The sequence below is a fragment of the Apteryx mantelli genome, chromosome 6 (genome assembly GCF_036417845.1).
Source record: "Apteryx mantelli isolate bAptMan1 chromosome 6, bAptMan1.hap1, whole genome shotgun sequence".
Classification (NCBI taxonomy): domain Eukaryota; kingdom Metazoa; phylum Chordata; class Aves; order Apterygiformes; family Apterygidae; genus Apteryx; species Apteryx mantelli.
The window spans coordinates 18,833,245-18,850,427 of NC_089983.1; the positions used below are offsets into that span (position 1 = coordinate 18,833,245).

At 37.9% G+C, this 17,183-nt stretch overlaps 1 protein-coding gene across 3 annotated transcripts in view; it reads right to left on the reverse strand.

The window, feature by feature from the left end:
- MYO1B (myosin IB) overlaps nucleotides 1-17,183 on the reverse strand; it is a 117,805-nt gene that overhangs the window by 19,815 nt on the left and 80,807 nt on the right. For all 3 annotated transcript variants that reach the window (XM_067298931.1, XM_067298929.1, XM_067298928.1), the window contains exons 14-21: nucleotides 11,297-11,401; nucleotides 9,771-9,833; nucleotides 8,772-8,972; nucleotides 6,466-6,692; nucleotides 5,358-5,558; nucleotides 4,075-4,168; nucleotides 3,429-3,578; nucleotides 1,132-1,200 (exon numbers count right to left, since the gene is read on the reverse strand). In XM_067298931.1, the coding sequence (XP_067155032.1) occupies nucleotides 1,132-1,200; nucleotides 3,429-3,578; nucleotides 4,075-4,168; nucleotides 5,358-5,558; nucleotides 6,466-6,692; nucleotides 8,772-8,972; nucleotides 9,771-9,833; nucleotides 11,297-11,401 (1,110 nt within the window). The remainder of the gene's footprint in view (nucleotides 1-1,131; nucleotides 1,201-3,428; nucleotides 3,579-4,074; nucleotides 4,169-5,357; nucleotides 5,559-6,465; nucleotides 6,693-8,771; nucleotides 8,973-9,770; nucleotides 9,834-11,296; nucleotides 11,402-17,183) is intronic.

Here is a 17,183-nt window from a genome sequence, read left to right on the forward strand (position 1 = left end):
TTAACCAATTTAAACAAAAATTAAAGACAGAAGGTAAAACTCAAGGAAAGATAATAAAACCAAATTATGCTTGCTTATTGCTTGCAAAGTTTAAATCCTTTTGGGCAGTAGAGGACTGTTTACACCTATAGATGATAACTGCAGCCTCCCCCCCATCTGAGAAGAACAGAACTGACTGCAGAATTAAAGGCAGTTCTCTGTTCCCTAAGTGGAGGAGAAAGTTGCACTGAATGGGGTGGGGAAAGGTTAATAAGAAAACAGAAGAGCCCAGAGACATGTTTTCTGTTGCTGCACAGCAGTAGTTGCTTTAAGCACTGTGGCTGCTCTCGTGTGAGCTGTTAACCTCATTTTTATCTCTTATTACAGAATCACTGCTGAAGTCTCTGTTATGGCTGCAGGATTCTCCCTCCATGCAGCAGAAACGACTCAGAGAAGAAGCCAAGTTGTAGCAAATTGAGGCAGAGGACAAGCAAGCAACACTAAGGAACGTGTTTACCACCAGTGGAGTATAGCACAGTTTCACACTTCCACTTAGGACCCAAAGGAGGACTGAAGACTGAACTCAAGAAAAGTACTGCCCAGGCAACCCAAAGTCTTCATTTTATACCTGCTTTCAGTTTTGCCCATTCTTTGAGAGTTCTGTTAAACCATAAAATGACTGCCGACTACAAGCCATTTCTTCCAAAACAGTCCAAGGTTACAGTTTTTCCCAGGCCAATGACAAGAGCCCTGGACAATCCCTCTATGGAGGTGTCTGCGCTGCTGGGTACCACAGAGCTAGGTCTGCTTTGAACACTAGACTCGCTCATTCTCACTCAAATCCTGAAGTCCATGTCAAGAGGGCACCTCTTTCCAAGGTCTCTGGCAGAAGACACCCCAAGGATAGTCCAGTAGTTTAGTATGGTCCCAACCTTCCACTCACACAGTTTGGATGGATATATAGCCCAGGCTACAAGAAGAAATCCCAAGTTCGCATTTTCTGCAGCAAACAGCGCTTAACAATGGCTATAGCACAGCCACAGCTCAGCGAACAGCAGGCGTGAGTGCCAAGAGGCTCAGTGCATTTAGGAGATGTTTCCTCGTCTGCTCCGTGCCTCACACTACAGACAGCCACAGGAACAAGAAACTCACCTTCCACCCTCTGATGTACGACTGTACTATAATAGCTGAACTCTTTATCTTCTGATACTTTTTCTGTTGCTGTATTGAAAATAAATATATTATGCTTAGAACAGAATATTACAACTGCGAAATAGTAGTTTAATAATAGTTTATAATAACATATTCATTACTAACATTTGAAAATATAATTAAGGATACAATAAAGGTAATGTAACATTTATTACATTTACAATAAATGTAAAATGTGAACAATTTTTGTACAAGCTGATCAGAGTTTGGATTCTGTCTTTAACTCAGAAGGAAACAAAACATGTCAACAATGCTATGTGGACAATATTCTGTTTACAGAAACACCAAGTTCATGGTCAGTAGAGTAAAATTATATGGATTTAGATGCTAAGAGTAACAGCTTTATTTCTCTTTCCCATGAACCAAGTAGCATACAAACTGTCACAAATGCTCAAGTTTGCTGGTTATGCTTTTCACGGTCTTTTTTTATGACTTGGGTTGTTCCTATTACCTGCAGTCCCTTTATAATACCAAATACTGATGGTAACTTAGGAGAAGGAAAAAAAACCCCATGGATTCTTGAATGCAACGCTGGAATGTTCTCCATGTATGCCAGTTTGAACAACAAATTTCCTGGACAGCTGAACATTTTCCTCCCAAGAAGCTCAGTTATCCAGCAGGCCAGCAGTTAGTATACTACTATGTGGACAACAGCTGATAGACTTAACACTAAGGCTTTCAGGCTTAACACTCAACACACCATCCAATTACAAAGAACTTCTCTGTAAGTCAGCTAGAAAGACTTCCCTCTAGGAAACATCAAGTCGAGGAACCATTTCACGCCATGACCGATGCAGGTCATGTCTTGGGAGGGAACAGATAAGCGAGAGCCTGCAGATCCTTTAGCCAAGCCTCCAGGGCAAGAAGTTGTCAAAAAGCTTTGCTCACGCAAGGGGCACACATTCCTTATTAAACCTTGGAAATCACACTGCCTAAAAGTCATGCTGGTTTAAGAGACTGGTGCCCTCCAGTCACATGAGGAGGCCCAGTAATTACCTCCATCTTCACCCATAAATAATTCTGAGGGTCTTGCTACATCAGACTGCATTCAAAAATTGCTGCCATGTTTTACCAGTGAACCAATATAGTCCTATAGTTAAGGAATCAACAGTGTGAATTTGGTCACATATTTGTTTTCATCTCCTTATGTCAAGCAATGTTCCAAAACAGCTGTGGGTAACTCCATTTTTAATTCATTAAGCCTGTATAAGATAGTAATGAAGAAACATGGCTGTAATGCAATTTTATAATAATGCTGTTTCGAGAAACATTGTGCATTCAATCACATAAATTCATAGTGCAGAGTTTTACAGTGTGAAAACATTTATTCTCTGATGTAAATAACCATACTTTTTCCTAATTATCCATATTTTTCTCTAATTATCCAATATAACCACATCAAACCTAATGGCTTTCAAGATGATATACAGAAGTGCCTGTCAACTGGAAAACAGTAATTGTCAATCCTGCAACTTCCAGTTTAAGGAGATGCTTTTTTTCCATAGCATACAATATTTTATCAAGTCTTCTGATAAGCACACAAAGCTTTTGATAGTAAGGAAATGCACCTAAGACATTTGAAAATTCTTTTTAAACTTAAAATCAGTAAATCTTGTTTATCATGTAAGTCAATTTTTTTCATTAATTGATGAAAACACATGAAAAAGTCGTATGTCAGTAATATTCAGTTCGTAATAACACAGAAGACCCAGACTACAAAGAGATTTGAAACTGCTTTAGAACTGCATCAGTAAGAACTACTGAACTATGATTCTTATGAGCTATGATTAAAATTAATCCCTGTGATGCTCCCAAGCATTTCTGAGCCTCCTATGCAAAGGTTCCAAATAAGGCAAAAATACAAAAAGCCTTACAAATGAGTGAATTCCATGGAATCACACATGTATATACACATTAACCTTATGCTTTGAGAACACTGTAAATGCCAGATGGCACTGCATTTGGTTTAGCTGAATGAAAGAGACTCTCCCCAGCTGGGCCACAAAACTCTACTCTCCCAGAGCTAAAGAACCCTAGTGAGCTTTTTAATCATTTGAGCACAAAGTAAACAGTTAATAGTGGTCCACAGAAACTAAATTTTCTTTTGTGCACATTTTTGGTGCTTAAATACTAATATAAAATTGAATTCTTTTAACACTTCTACATATCAAGGAAGAAAATGAAAACTTTTATTAGATAATAAAAAGAACCCCCATTTAGTAAGGATAATATCTTACTGCATATCTCCTGTACCAGGAGGCAATCACAATCTGGCTTTTCTTCATTAACAAGAAGCGTGTGCGGCACTTCCAACCTCTATAAATCTTCTGAATTAGAGTGGCCAAGTCCTCCAACCGCTGCTTTCTCAGATCTTCTAGTTTGAAGAGCTGGGTGTATATTGTAGGTTTTTGTTAGACATTAGGAGAAAAATAGCAGGGGAGAAAAGACCACAAAAATATTAGCATAAACATCAATAAATATTTTAATTAATAACATAAATATTTTAGGAGAAATTTCTCCTTTACTTAAGTCCTCCTTCAGACACCTTTTGGTTTATTCACCTCCACAGCTGGACACAGATCCATGCACAGGATTTGAGGAAGGTACGCTGCCATGATTCAGTGCACGCAGATTACACTAAACTCTGTCTGACTACTCTTTTATAGTCTTGACTGCCTCTCAGTTTCATTAGTGTTGATTCATATCAATTTTAATGGATCTAACATTAAACAGTGCCTTTTTTAATGCTATATTCCACACTACTATATCAAAGCACTGTATCTAGGAAATTATGTAGTAACCAGCCAGGGAATTCTGCAGTTCAGAGCAGGCTATCCTCACGCGAGATGGCTTGATTTTGCAGGGAAGACATTTTTCACTTACTGTTCTTGGGTTGCGGATGAATATCTTTGATCTACCAAATGAAAATTCTTCTTCGGGGATTTCCAATTCATTAAACAGTACCTCTACACCAGCCCTAATAAGAAGAAAATGAGCTTAATAAATATGAGCCCAGCTCTAAGACTTCTTAGTTTACATATTCACAGTTTAATTTATTGAAAGAATATGAAGGCACATTTTAAATTCTTAAGTAGTGCTTGACATAAGAAGATTGAAAATCTAGCTCATTTACTCACTGGTTATTTAGCTAAAGGTAAGAATGATCACTATAAAGATTCAGAATACTTTGATGAAAAAGGAGCAATTTTCATTTAGCAGCCTCAGCAATGGCCTACTTCTCTCTTACTCTGAGTAAACTGACGAGTTTGACAAATGCTAATGCTCTACGCTCTATCAACTGCCTTTTATAAATGCCTACAAAAAAGAAAAGAGAGGAAATGGAAAGACCTTCACGAGAGAAAGATTTGCTGTAGCTATCGATACTGCACTTCTACTATTATCTTGATAACTTAAAATTTTAAATTGTAGCTAAAGAGATTAATCCACCATGAAAGAAATCAGAAATCTAATTCAAATCATGTTTATGGATGATCATGTGTAAAAAGAATTAAGAAAAGCACATTTGCCTAACCAGGAAGTTACCTATAAAAATACATACAATACTTGTTAATAGTGTGCAATTCAAAATTATATGGTTAATATAACTGATTTGCCAGAGGTATTATCTCATAGTTGTTCAGCAATCTTTATTTAAATTATTTTTAAAAGGTCAGAGGAAGATTGCATGACTGTCTTCAAAGGAACGGATGTTCCTATACTTAGAAAGTTGGTTATTAAAGTATCCTTCTGATCATTCCAGACTACCTAGCCATTTTCATTCCACTTCAGTCTCTCTCTCAGGCCCAAATCAGTAAAGGATGCAATATATTTTAAGTACAATGTGCTTTCATTGCTCACATGCAAAATCTGCTTCATTAGTAGATTAGTTCATCACTAAAATCACTTCCTTTGCCAGGGAACCAAAAAGACCACTGAAAAGTGTAGGTTTCCCAGCAATGAAATGCACTGAAAGTCTGGCACTAGGCGATGAAATAGAAGTAAAACATTTCAGCCACATTGGGTTACTTGTTAATTTACTGTTAAAATACTTGAATTTTAATGCAATACCAAAAAGAAAAAATGGAAAAAAAAAAATCAGAGTCTGTGGAAGATAATCTTTTTTATTCATTGAGATGTCACAGGTAAGAATACTAATGTTTCCTTACCTGGCTGGTCCTCTCCAGTGGGGCCATGTCTGCTTACAAAGCATTTTGTACCTTTCCAGGCAAGGCTCATAAGCTTGCCTGAATGCATAACCTGCCCTTCTGACACGGACATTCTCCAGGAGACCGAGGTACCGAATCTGGTGGCACACTAGGGCATCATTGAAAACATGGGCAGCCTTTTTGTCATTGGGTTTGATGCACCTAAAAAGTGAAAGAAGAAAGCTATTGCAAGAACATTTGTTTGACAGTACTCTACATGAAAGTTATTACTGTGAGTTTAAAGCTTAGACTTCTGTAGACTTATCCTAGGATATCAGTATATTAATTATTTTTAATTTAGCTAAGTACAAACAAAAGAGGCATGAACAGGTAAGCTATTTTTAATTTCTTAAAACCTTACAAGGAAGGCTGCAACACACCATCATGATTAAATAACATTTACGTACGTATTTGTTCATATACTATGATCAATGCATATGTCCTTACAAACATACATCATCCTACAATCACTAAGAAGCATACAGCTCTCATTCTGTTGGCTTTGTGTTTTGCCAGCCTGGGCCATGTTTTGTCCCACTTTTCCAGAACTGCTGCTGGTTATTCATGCCTTTAAAATTACAGGGAAGAAGAGATGGCCTTCTGTCTAGGGCAGACATTGCAACGAGGTGTTTTTGTCCCAAAAGAGCTGCAGTACAGGCAGCGCTATAATCATATCCTAGCGAGCAGCAACCACACAGTGCTCCAAAACTGCTCCCCTCCTGGGAAGCTGTGGGAAGCAGCTGCACTTTTTGGACAACGCTTTTTTTTAGTTTTTTTTCATCCAGGCACTTCAAGAATGGGAGTTGTCTCAATAATGCCAATTCAGACAGACAGTGAGACCAAAAAAAAAACCAAACAACCCAACATATTCTATGCAGCAGACTAAATATGATGGGAGACAGTAAAAATTTTCAGTCAACATCCAGCAAACTGAATTTACACCAGTTATTAAGAAGATATTTTTTAACCCTTGTGCTTCTTCAGAAGCATCCTTTCTGATTTCACAATGATCATATTTCATTGAAATCCAAACACTGATTCACCAAAGCTTTACCACAGGGCAATTTACCTAATGTAGTTTGGATTTTTTGTCTGAAGATTTTTCATCAGGGTAGCGACAGAAGCCTTGAATTGGGAACCTGCTGTTGGCGGTCGCTTCAGATTGATCTTGGCAGGGTTTCCTTCAGGGAACAAGGCTTTAATAAGAGAGTGATTGGCCTTCCACATGGCCTGGGAGAGGTCACGGTACAGAAGATCATTGTTTTTGTCGACAAATCCTTCCACCTGGTACATAACCTAAACAACAGAGAAGAGTCTTGTCACAGCATATTTTGGACTATAATGCAGGCTGGTTCTAAATTTTCCCAAGAAACAGATTTCCCCTTCTTTCCCACTACTAAAGAAAAAAAGCAAACAAATACGTTTCAGTTTTCATTTTATATTTGACTGAAGATTTTTTGTTACGAAAGAATTTTATATCTTTCTGACAATACCCTCCCTGAGAAAAATATATTTGCTTATACTGCTAACAGCTGCTTTTGTTGATCATTCCGGTAGCCGAAAGAGAAAAAACCCTTCTCCTCTGATAACTCTGATACACCACCCTCTTGCCTGGACTGTGAAACAATTTTTTTTGGCGGACAAAATGTTCTCCCCCTCTGTTTTTAACTCACAACAGCAAAAATGCCATTTTCCTTCAAAATACTAATGCTTACATTATTTATCTAACTAAACCAAGATATTAAGTATCACCTGTGAAACTTTTGAGATCTCAACACCAAGTCGGCATCTGTGCAGTCTTCGGGGACTGCTATTTTAAAGGACTCTTGCTAGGAACTCGGTCCAATGACAATAAACATGAATGCAAAGATCTGACAGGCAGCGGGAGGCACAGGAAGCTTCCAGAGAAACTACTGAGATCTCCAAGAGTGCTGCTGTTTTATTTTTATTTTTAATTTCTGAATGGAGGGAATTTAGTTTGATTAATTCTGACAAGTCACCTGGCTGATAATACAGAGTCTTCAGCTTCATGATTTCACAAATTTTTGTGTAGATATGTATTACGTGCACAGAATAGTGAATCAAACTGACATTGCCATATCTGTTACGCTGCAGCAAGCGACTGTGAACTCAGAGGGCGTTTTTATTTAGAATACATGATTCTGTTTCTGACAGGTATGGGAAATGTCACTGCTGAAGAAGATATTCACATGAACTTACTTATATTTCATAATAGAAGAGTCAAACTTTTGTTGTCCAGTCACTAGAGCAAAATGTTCTCAACTGAGGTTGGAAAAACAATCCGAAAATAGTAGGAATTCACTGACCTCTCTGCTGAGTCAGTGAATGCCAGGAACAATTGAAGACCCTAAAAGCCTATTTGCAAGCTTTTTCAGAGCACTTAGGTATTTTGAGTTCATCCTGAATTTTGACAACCAAAGAAGGATCTAAACATTAGTCTCTGATGGATTATACCCAATTGCAAAGTCTCATTAGCAAATATATAACAATGCTACTATATGGCTACCTCCAAGGGTGATGGGAGCGTTTGACATTTCCAGCACTATCACTTTCATAAACAAATACAATTGAATGAGCAAATTGTCAAGCTATATGAAAAATTTACAGCACTGAGAAAGCATCCAAAACTAGGGATGAATTACACAGTCCTAGGAAAGTAAAATACTTTTCAAATCTTCTTCATTCCGCAAAATTAACAGGTTGGCAGATTCAAACAAGAGGTGTAGTTTCAACTCCTATTTTTGCTTTTTTAAAAGCTCAAAAATAAGTTTCCTTCTTTTTACAAACTTAATGATTTTAATTTTTATTAGTAAAACGGGCTTTTACAAGCCCTCTGTATAGCTTCCTCTTCCATCTGTCTAAACACGCTCACTTTCAGAATAAATTCACTTCCTTCAAATTTATATAAATTCTACTTTCTCATCCCAATAACTAAGGACTTTAGCTACTTCAGTGACAAAGAACATGTTTTTCAAAATATCTTGCCTTCAAATGTGTGTGAATTTTTGTCATTCTAAACAATGTGTTTGTTTTCAGAGACCTAGCACTACAAATATTTTACCACTGAAGCACAGGGTACATGAATCTGCTGTGCTGAAAGGAGTACAGCATGAGCTCTTCAATGAGTGCAGCATGAGCTCTCAAAAATTTCCAGCCAAAATTATATATTTCAGGTTCAAGACTGAAAAGATTAGGGCTGCTCTGGATTTTCTGACCAATTATTGACTCAGACAATTCTACTCTATTACTGCAACATTATTTAATGGATGAGGAGCCTCAGCACTGTACCAAACCTTGACTTCACCCAGGAACACAACGCACCGAGACCCATGAACCCATTGCTCTGCTTAGTACCTTGCCGGCATAATGCTGAATCCGGAAGCAGCTGTGAGGCAAGGAGGTGTCATTGAGGAAACGTGAGCACTTGCTCATCCTGCTCTCAAAATGCTGATGAGTGGCACAGACTTGGTTCAGCTTTTCCAGAAAGGTCTCATCAGTAACTGTCCCCGGTCTCAGGCACTCTTCATCAAGCATGGCCAGAATTCCAGTTTGGTTCTGAAGTTTAAAAACAAGACGTCTGCGGTTTCAACATTTGTTTTCATCACGTTTACAGCAATACGTACAAATGAGAGCTCTCTCCTGTTTAACTGACTTCTGCTACCCAGAAACACGTTTTTCAAACCATCTCAAAGTTTAGCCAGTTCTCTTTTCCCATTTTCAACATATTTCCAGCATCTGTATTTTTTGAAAGACTGCTTCTGAGATTTGAATTTTACAACTTCTTTTTACTTTCACAATTTCATGTCATTCAGTCAGACTATAAAAACTCCAACTTAAGAAGAAAGTAGTCAGATTATGGGTAAAGCTAGCATACATTTTATATTAATGGTTAAAAACAGTTCTGTTTCAACTGTTAAAGGATTTTAACCTTCTTGTCATATTAAGTCCATAGGAATCCTTATTAAGTACTTGCTGCATCTGATGCATTCAGTGAACGAGTCACTGAGTTCTCTGGTCCCGTATAAAAAGAAAAGCTATTTGCAGTGCAGCATATGATATCTTCTAATGAAAACAGCACAAAATGTAAACGTTTCAGTTTTTGGGTTTTGTCTTTTTGCATAGGCGCTACTGAATGTTTGTAAGACAGAATAACAGCATATAGCTGCATCCAAAAAAACTTATTTTTTCAGTAAAACAAACTCCTAACATACAAAATAAGATGAGTAATACAAAAAGTGGTTTGTTTCATGAAAGCAAAGTGCTGTCACTGCAGTGAGGGTGAGGGCAGATTTTATAGCTAAATTCAATACATGCATTAAAAACTACTCATGAAGATACTTGAATATAACTTACATTTTCTATTAGGTCACAAATTATAGCATTGTTGAAATACTCAATGTGAGTCCATTCAATCCCCTATAAGAAAAAAAAAGTGTGAACAGAAAAACAATTGGAGGCGCTTTTTCTCCAGGCAATTTAAACTACATTCTAGTTAACTAAGATGCTATTTTAGAACTTAGTTCTATATGCTTACCAACATTTTATTTATTAAGAAAAAAATGCAATCATCTCCTGCTAACATTATCTGCGCAACATGAATGCCCTTGAGCGGCTGCCAGCCCTGCTTCCCATTCCATTCCCCAATCGGTGTCAACTTCCCATGCACTTGGCTGGCAAAGAGCCAAAGCTTGATCCTGCAAGGCCTTGGGTCAGTCAGGCCTTGTGTACACTCCCAGTGTTTATAAGGAAATAAAGTCCATTTCAGTGCAAGCATCTGAGATCAAAATTTCTGTGCTCTTAGTTTTTTTGAACAGGAGGAAGAAAAAGCTAAATTTAGATGAGACCATCTGAAAAATGCAGAGTTTGGCTAGTGTTCAGATATTACTAGTATCTTAATTTTTCCAAATATCAGCAAGAAAATTGTCAGGATGAAATGCCAATGCAACTGGAGATAATAGAGGTAGGGTGAAGAACTGGAAAAGAAAAAAAATTAATTTCATTCTTAATTTGCATTCTGCAGTAACATCTCACAATTTAGTTCTTCAGATTGTCTGAGATGTAATTCAATAAGCAAATTGCAGTAATTATATTTCAAGAGTTTCAGCAATGAATGCAAAAAGAAAAAAGACATGTCAAAGCCTTGTATTATCCATCAGATTACAAGGCAGGAACTTTATTCAGTTTTCAAAAATGTTTTCACAGCAAAATGGTTCCATCCAATTTGAATACAGAAAACGTGTGCCAGTTTCCGCATTTGTGAGCTGATATTTTGTCTGAGCTCTGTATATCATGGGAGCACTGCTAAAACCTACTAGAACTTTAACTTGAAGTATACTCACAGAACAACATCAAACACCAGAGCCTGGGCTCCAAAACATATCTTAAAATTTACCCTTAAAACTCACACAGCTCACTTCGGGACCTGATCAGAAGAAAACTAGAACAAAAATCTGTCTGGAGTTACTTTCATCTTACATGATGCCATTTCATCTGCCTACCTCCCTTCTGAAACGGGATGAGTTGCAGCCATTTTGGGGTGGGTCCCAGATGCTACTGTGTCACCCAAATCACACCCTGTACCACAACGGTGCTAACGCCAGAAAGGAATTCACTAGCCCTTGCTCAGAACTACCATTCATCGTGGCCAACAATACATCTAAATGAAAGTTTGGTCTGTTTCATGCCCGCAGAGTTCATAACATGAAACAAAATAAAAAATAACTTCTTTTGCTTAATTTAACAATCATGCAGAGCTACAAAGACACGCACCATGGCAGGCCCACTCTTAAATGTGGCTTTGTTCCCTGACAAGAGGTGCAAGCATGCATAATTATGACAGTGGGAAGTAGCAGATAATGAAAGACTGCGTTAAGTATTACCTCTCGGATGTATTCCTCCTGCTCTTCTTTGAGGGTGAGTTCAATGAAGATCTGCTGCAACTTCTCATTACAGTAGTTGATAATGAATTGCTCAAAGCTGTTGTCCTGTCAGATAGAAGATGTTTGTATTTGGCTGTTGTGCAAACACGCTGGAATTCACCTGGAGTAAGTTCCTGCAGCAGCTGCAGGCTGACAAGCTGTTTTACTAACTACTCCTAGTCTTGAGATGTGATGGTCTGAGTAATGTTTTATTGAGAAATAGATTCGTTTGGAAATTTCAGATCAAATCCTTCCCTGTGCCCTTCTTCATTGGAAGAGACCACAAACCTATAGAGTTTTTATTTAGGATGCCTCTCTATCAGTTGCTTGGGAAAAGTCACGCGGATGCCTGTGCTGTCAGGGAATAAACAACAAAGTTTTGCCTGCACGAGTCTATCCCCATATGCAAAATATGGTCTCCTGCAAGTTCTGATAAATAAAATTATGACAGTAGCACTAGCTCTTTTCTGACCAGAATCACACAGTATCAAATGAAGTATCCTATTTCCCTACAAACTGAGGCCCAAGCTGCTATTCTGGTTGCGGCTGAGCCTGGGTTAAGAGATTATTGGCTCCAGAGGTCAACACAGTCTCCTCCCTGCCAAAAAATTGCTCATGTAATTGCCCCCTAAAATGGTGGGAATTGAAAGAACTTCGTCAACCAAAAAACTTTAAATGGGATAATTTGTATGAAACTAGGTTAGGGAGCAAGCACATGTGCAGCAAATTGCAGAAGAGCCTGGGGAGCTGAGCAGAAACAGGGAAAGCGAGATGGGCAGCGGCGAGGCCGCGCGGCGGCAGCCAGAAGAGCAGATTGAACTGCAGCCGCCCTGGCAGGGGCTGTGACGGACGGCTGTCTCAGGTAAGGCGCTGCTGCAGCCATGTCCACAGCAACGCGCTGCGGGATCCGAAACTACGGCCACAGTGAGCTCCCAGCCACCACGGGGCAAACCCTCGCGCACGGAAGTCTACCAAGTTTCAGCAGGGCAGGGTTTCATCACAGCAGCTGTTGCTGATCACCTCATTGCCTTTCTGTTAAATGAGTGCAGTTTAGAGTCCAGGCGCCCCGTTTTGAGGATCTGTTTAAAAGGGCATTTTCAAACAAGAAAAGAACAGCAGCTTCATGGTTTTTCTCCAGTGCTTATTAGACTCATTAACATTATAAGAATTCCATACATGTATCCACAGAAATAACTGCAACCAGGAGTAATTTTGGATATCCACTACTGGTCTTTTCTTCTGCCCTTCAGTGTTTGGTTTTTCGGGTTTTTTTTACTTTTTCTTTTTTATTACTAGTCATCAAGACAACACTTTGGTTATTTAGGAAGCTAGCAAATTTATATCATAAACTGCTATGCTTTTTTACACTATTAAATAAACCTGCTATACAATACCTGTGAAGTTCAAGTTATGATGATGGAATTTTTATGACTAAGGGCAACTGCAATCATTTAAATGTTTGAACTTAGGATCTGTTTGCTAAGAGAAGATTAGGAACACACAAGCAGATTAGAAAATATTGAGATAGCACAAGTTATTTTTATCATTTTGGTTTAAGTAAAGCAAAATCATAGCTGATCACCAAACTTTTCTGCAGCCACATCAAATTCTGCCCCTCATACCAACTGCAATTATCAATCAGAGATTGCAACGCTTGCGTAGCTCTAGACAAGAAAGTTAAAATTTAGCATGCATCAAAATCAGCACTGCAAACAAGTCATACTTACTGCACTCTGTTGCAAAAAGAAATTACATAAACTGCCGTCAGTACTTACACAATTTCCATAGTAACACAGAATACAAAATGACTATTAGCGTTTATTCAGTGTACCAAGCAGATGAGTCTTTTTATCAGATTCATATTTGTATGTCACTCTGAAAATGTAAAGCGCTACATAAAGGTTATACATCACACTTTTATAGATGGGTGTATCTTTAGGTTCTCTCCAAAGACTATCAAATAAACCAAGGGACTGAGGCACATCCGAGTGTAACACAGAACAGCACTCTTGCATTGTCACGTCTGTAAATCAGTGTGTATCATTGTCTCAAAAAGCCACATATATAGCCTTTGGTCGATACATCTCAGTGAAGGGAAGGGGGGGGAAGAGAGGACACGCAAGGAAGAACAACTAAAAGTTCATTTGACACATAGAGAAAAAGTAAATATATCTAAAGCGATGGCCTTGAAGTGAAAAGACCCAAACTGACACATCACCTTGGCAATGAGGAAAGGTAAAATACAGTCTGTATCCTCCTGCCAGGTACATGCCACCCACTGCAGTAAGACTGTTTCTCCAAAAGACTATGTTCTTCCACTTACAAGGACAACAGGATTTTTAGTTTACATATTATATACAGTCTTCATCTTCAAAAGAGGATGGACATTGAAAGGCAATTCCAGCTAAACCATCTAACTAAAAGGTCCATTAACAATATACTAAAGTAATTGCTAGATGCTTTCCTGATTTGATTTATCTTATGTCTATGTCATTTATGGTTTGCCAAAGAGAAGCAAACCAAAGTCCACACAGCTCTTCACAAATCACTTTAGTCTAGGAAATTCTATCTGAAGTTGCCAAACTATTGAAAATTGCTATTCTTGGAAAAAAAGGTCATTGAACATCAGTAGTAATTTTGGTATTTGTGTGCAAGACAGAGCATAAAAGGCTGATAGTTAATTACAGCAAAGCAAAATCAAGAAAAACATTTGTAACTATGAAAATTCTCAAAACAACTCTGAACAGACCAGAAAACATTCTCTAAGTTAAATACACTTTGGAAAGAAATATTTTCTGCCACAGGTTTTGGGAAACACTATATGAAAAACTGAATAGAATGTTTATTTCTAGACAAATTTGAGTAAGAATAAAATCACAGAAATTCAGTTGCCTATCTTACTGTATATAACTTTTAATTATGTGAGGGCTACACAAAGCCTAGAATAATACACACAAATTGTAATGCTCTCTCCTCCAATATTTTAATGACAGCTCCTTGAAATTAATATGTTAGAACTATAAAGAACTTTTGACATTGGTCTTCAGAAGACAAACATCAGTGACAGCACGTCACTAAACTGAACCAGAAGAAATAGGCTGAGAGAACCTAGCAATCAGAGACTGTATTTGCTCCTTAGGCTGAATATTCTGATTAAGCGATAGAAAAGGCTTTGACAAACACAGAAGCAGCATGGTCAGACCCAAAATTTCCTAGGAAGAGTTAGTAAATTCAAATATTGTTAGGAAATTTCAGGGGGAAAAAAGGAATATTTAAGGCCAGCATTTCGCCACTGCTGAAGAGTGCAGGCTTCTTTTCCAGGCTGCAATCTCCTACTTTAATGTTGAAAGCATCACTTCAATCACTGCATTTAATAGCAACATTTCCAAACTATCCCTTTGAAGCCACTGTGGAATATATAATGTCACCTTTGGGGAGGGGAAAAAAACCCTCACTCAGTCTCTCAAATTTAATTAAAGGTGCCAGGAAACAGCACGTCACCTGAGATAGTTTAAAGTCATGTCAAATTGATAGATAGAGATGAAACAACCACCCTCAGCTTATCCTCTCCATCTTTATCAGGAGCAACAATGAATTTAGACAACAACTAGAAAGATTCACTGATGAAAATCAAAGCCTATTTCATCATATTTTTCACTTTACAAATAATGGTCTTGATCATAGAGTTTTATTATTCATCAGCCTTCAGACTACCACATATCAGGGTGCCACTTCATGACAGGCAAGTTTCTGAACTCCAAAATATTCTGCTCCATACAAAAATATATTCCTTGTATAAACTAGCAGATCATCATATTATACTCACTGAGGATGTTAGACTTGATCATGAAAAGACAAACTTTCTGGGTTTGAACCACTTCTGTTACTTAAATTACATACAGATGCTTGAAAGCCTAAGGAAAATATTTTTGTCCCTTAATATTTTACCTTATTTTTTTGGAAGATTTCAATCATGCATAAGACGGAATTACCAGGAAAAAAATAAATGGATGTTTCTGACCCTATACATTGTTACAGCAGCAAAATACCAATAATAAAAGACAAAATAAAAATAATTTTGTCAAAAAAAAAGTGGGAAAAAAAAATTGGGCTAAGTGTCTCAAACTGGCCTCAGGCAGAAATGTCAATATGCTGATGCTGAGAATCATTTCTTGCATTACATTTATAGGCACAAAAGATCTAAAAAAGGGGGCATTTTCCTAGGAAAGCCAGCTACCTTCTAACCTTCTCTCCCTATAGACAATGCATGTTCATTTTGGAACACCCAGATCCTAGTGATTGCCAAAGATGGGGAGGCAGCTAAGATACCTAGTTTTTACTGAGAGTCAGTGCCTCTGGAAAGGGAGGTTTCTCAGCATTAATCTTGCCATTCTTTTATCACCCAACCTGCAAACGAACACCAAGGCATCAAAAGCACGGCATTTTTCTTTGCAGGGCAAAAGAAAAAAAAACGCTAACAGTACAGCAGAGTTCTGCAATACCCCTCACACTAACACTCACTAGCATAGCAGCATTTCACTGTGGTCCTGTTCTTCTGTTTACTTATATGAACATTTTAGTAAACAAACTTACTTGAAAAATATCTCATGTAAACCAGATTTTAAGCTCTGTTTTTGTATAATTATTTCTGCAGGCAAAGAACCTGAGAAGCATATCATTTAATTATAAATATTCCACATACATGTAATCAAACTTTGTGTTGCAGTGTAACTAATAGAAGGCAATACCAAAGACGGATGCCCAGACCTCAGGGATTATCTGCTTTCCATACTTGCACAGCAGGGCTGACTTCAGTCCTTATTGATGTTACTGGCAAAACTCTCCCTGGTAGAGAACCAGGCACTCTAAAAATCCATCTTGTTCTTATCTGTGGTCTCTGGACACACAGGTCTAAACCAAATTTGGAGTTAAAAAGGCAAGAACCTGTGCTGAATCCAAGAGATGCAATGCATGCATGATCCACAGGGACACCCAGATACAATCTATTTAACAAACTTGACCTGATAAATTAGTCCTGGAACAACAGGAATTACAAATAGGCAAGAACCTACTATACAATCCTGTCCATTCCTCTACTAAGAAATAATTGTTGCTCTAGGGCAAAATGTTATTTTCACAAGCTCAGGCAGAGGATTCATGTATATTGGCTCCAGCATTTCAAAAATTTCCTCTGTTGAAAAGCATACAGCCAACAGGATTTACTTCATAAACCTGTTTTGGGTTTGTTTGTTTTTTTCAAAATAAGCCTCTCTAAATACTGAAATTATAACATGATTAATTAAATGGTGATTAACTTCCTGCGATGAACCTCTGTTTCTGAATATTCCAGCACTTCAGAAAATGATTGTTTTAACTGTATTTTAAAATCTCCATGGCACCTAGTAATCCAAGCAAGGGTCAATCTCTGTAAAGCTCTGCCTTTCACAATACCTGCCAGCAGATGCACTTGATCAATTATAGATTAAAAATTCAGTTCTCCTCTTTCACACTAGACTGGGCTTTGCCCTGTGCAATCAGATGTGTATTTTGGCACTGAGGCTTTCCAATATACAATACATGCTGACAGGCATCAGAAAAGTGTTGAACAATTTAAAAAAGGAAATCTGATGCAAGGTATAGTGCCTAGAATAGAGAGTTTAAATTACGCTCTAGAGATTAAGGCAACTGCCAAGACAGCAGGTATCTGTGGTTCAGTTAGAGATGGAACTAAGGCATGGAGGAAGGGTCCCCAGAGCCTAAAACCTGAAGATAACAGAAGATAAGCCAATTTTCTTCATATGCTTTTTTCCTCTAATAACTCTCTTTCTAGTTATTTGACCCTTCTCCA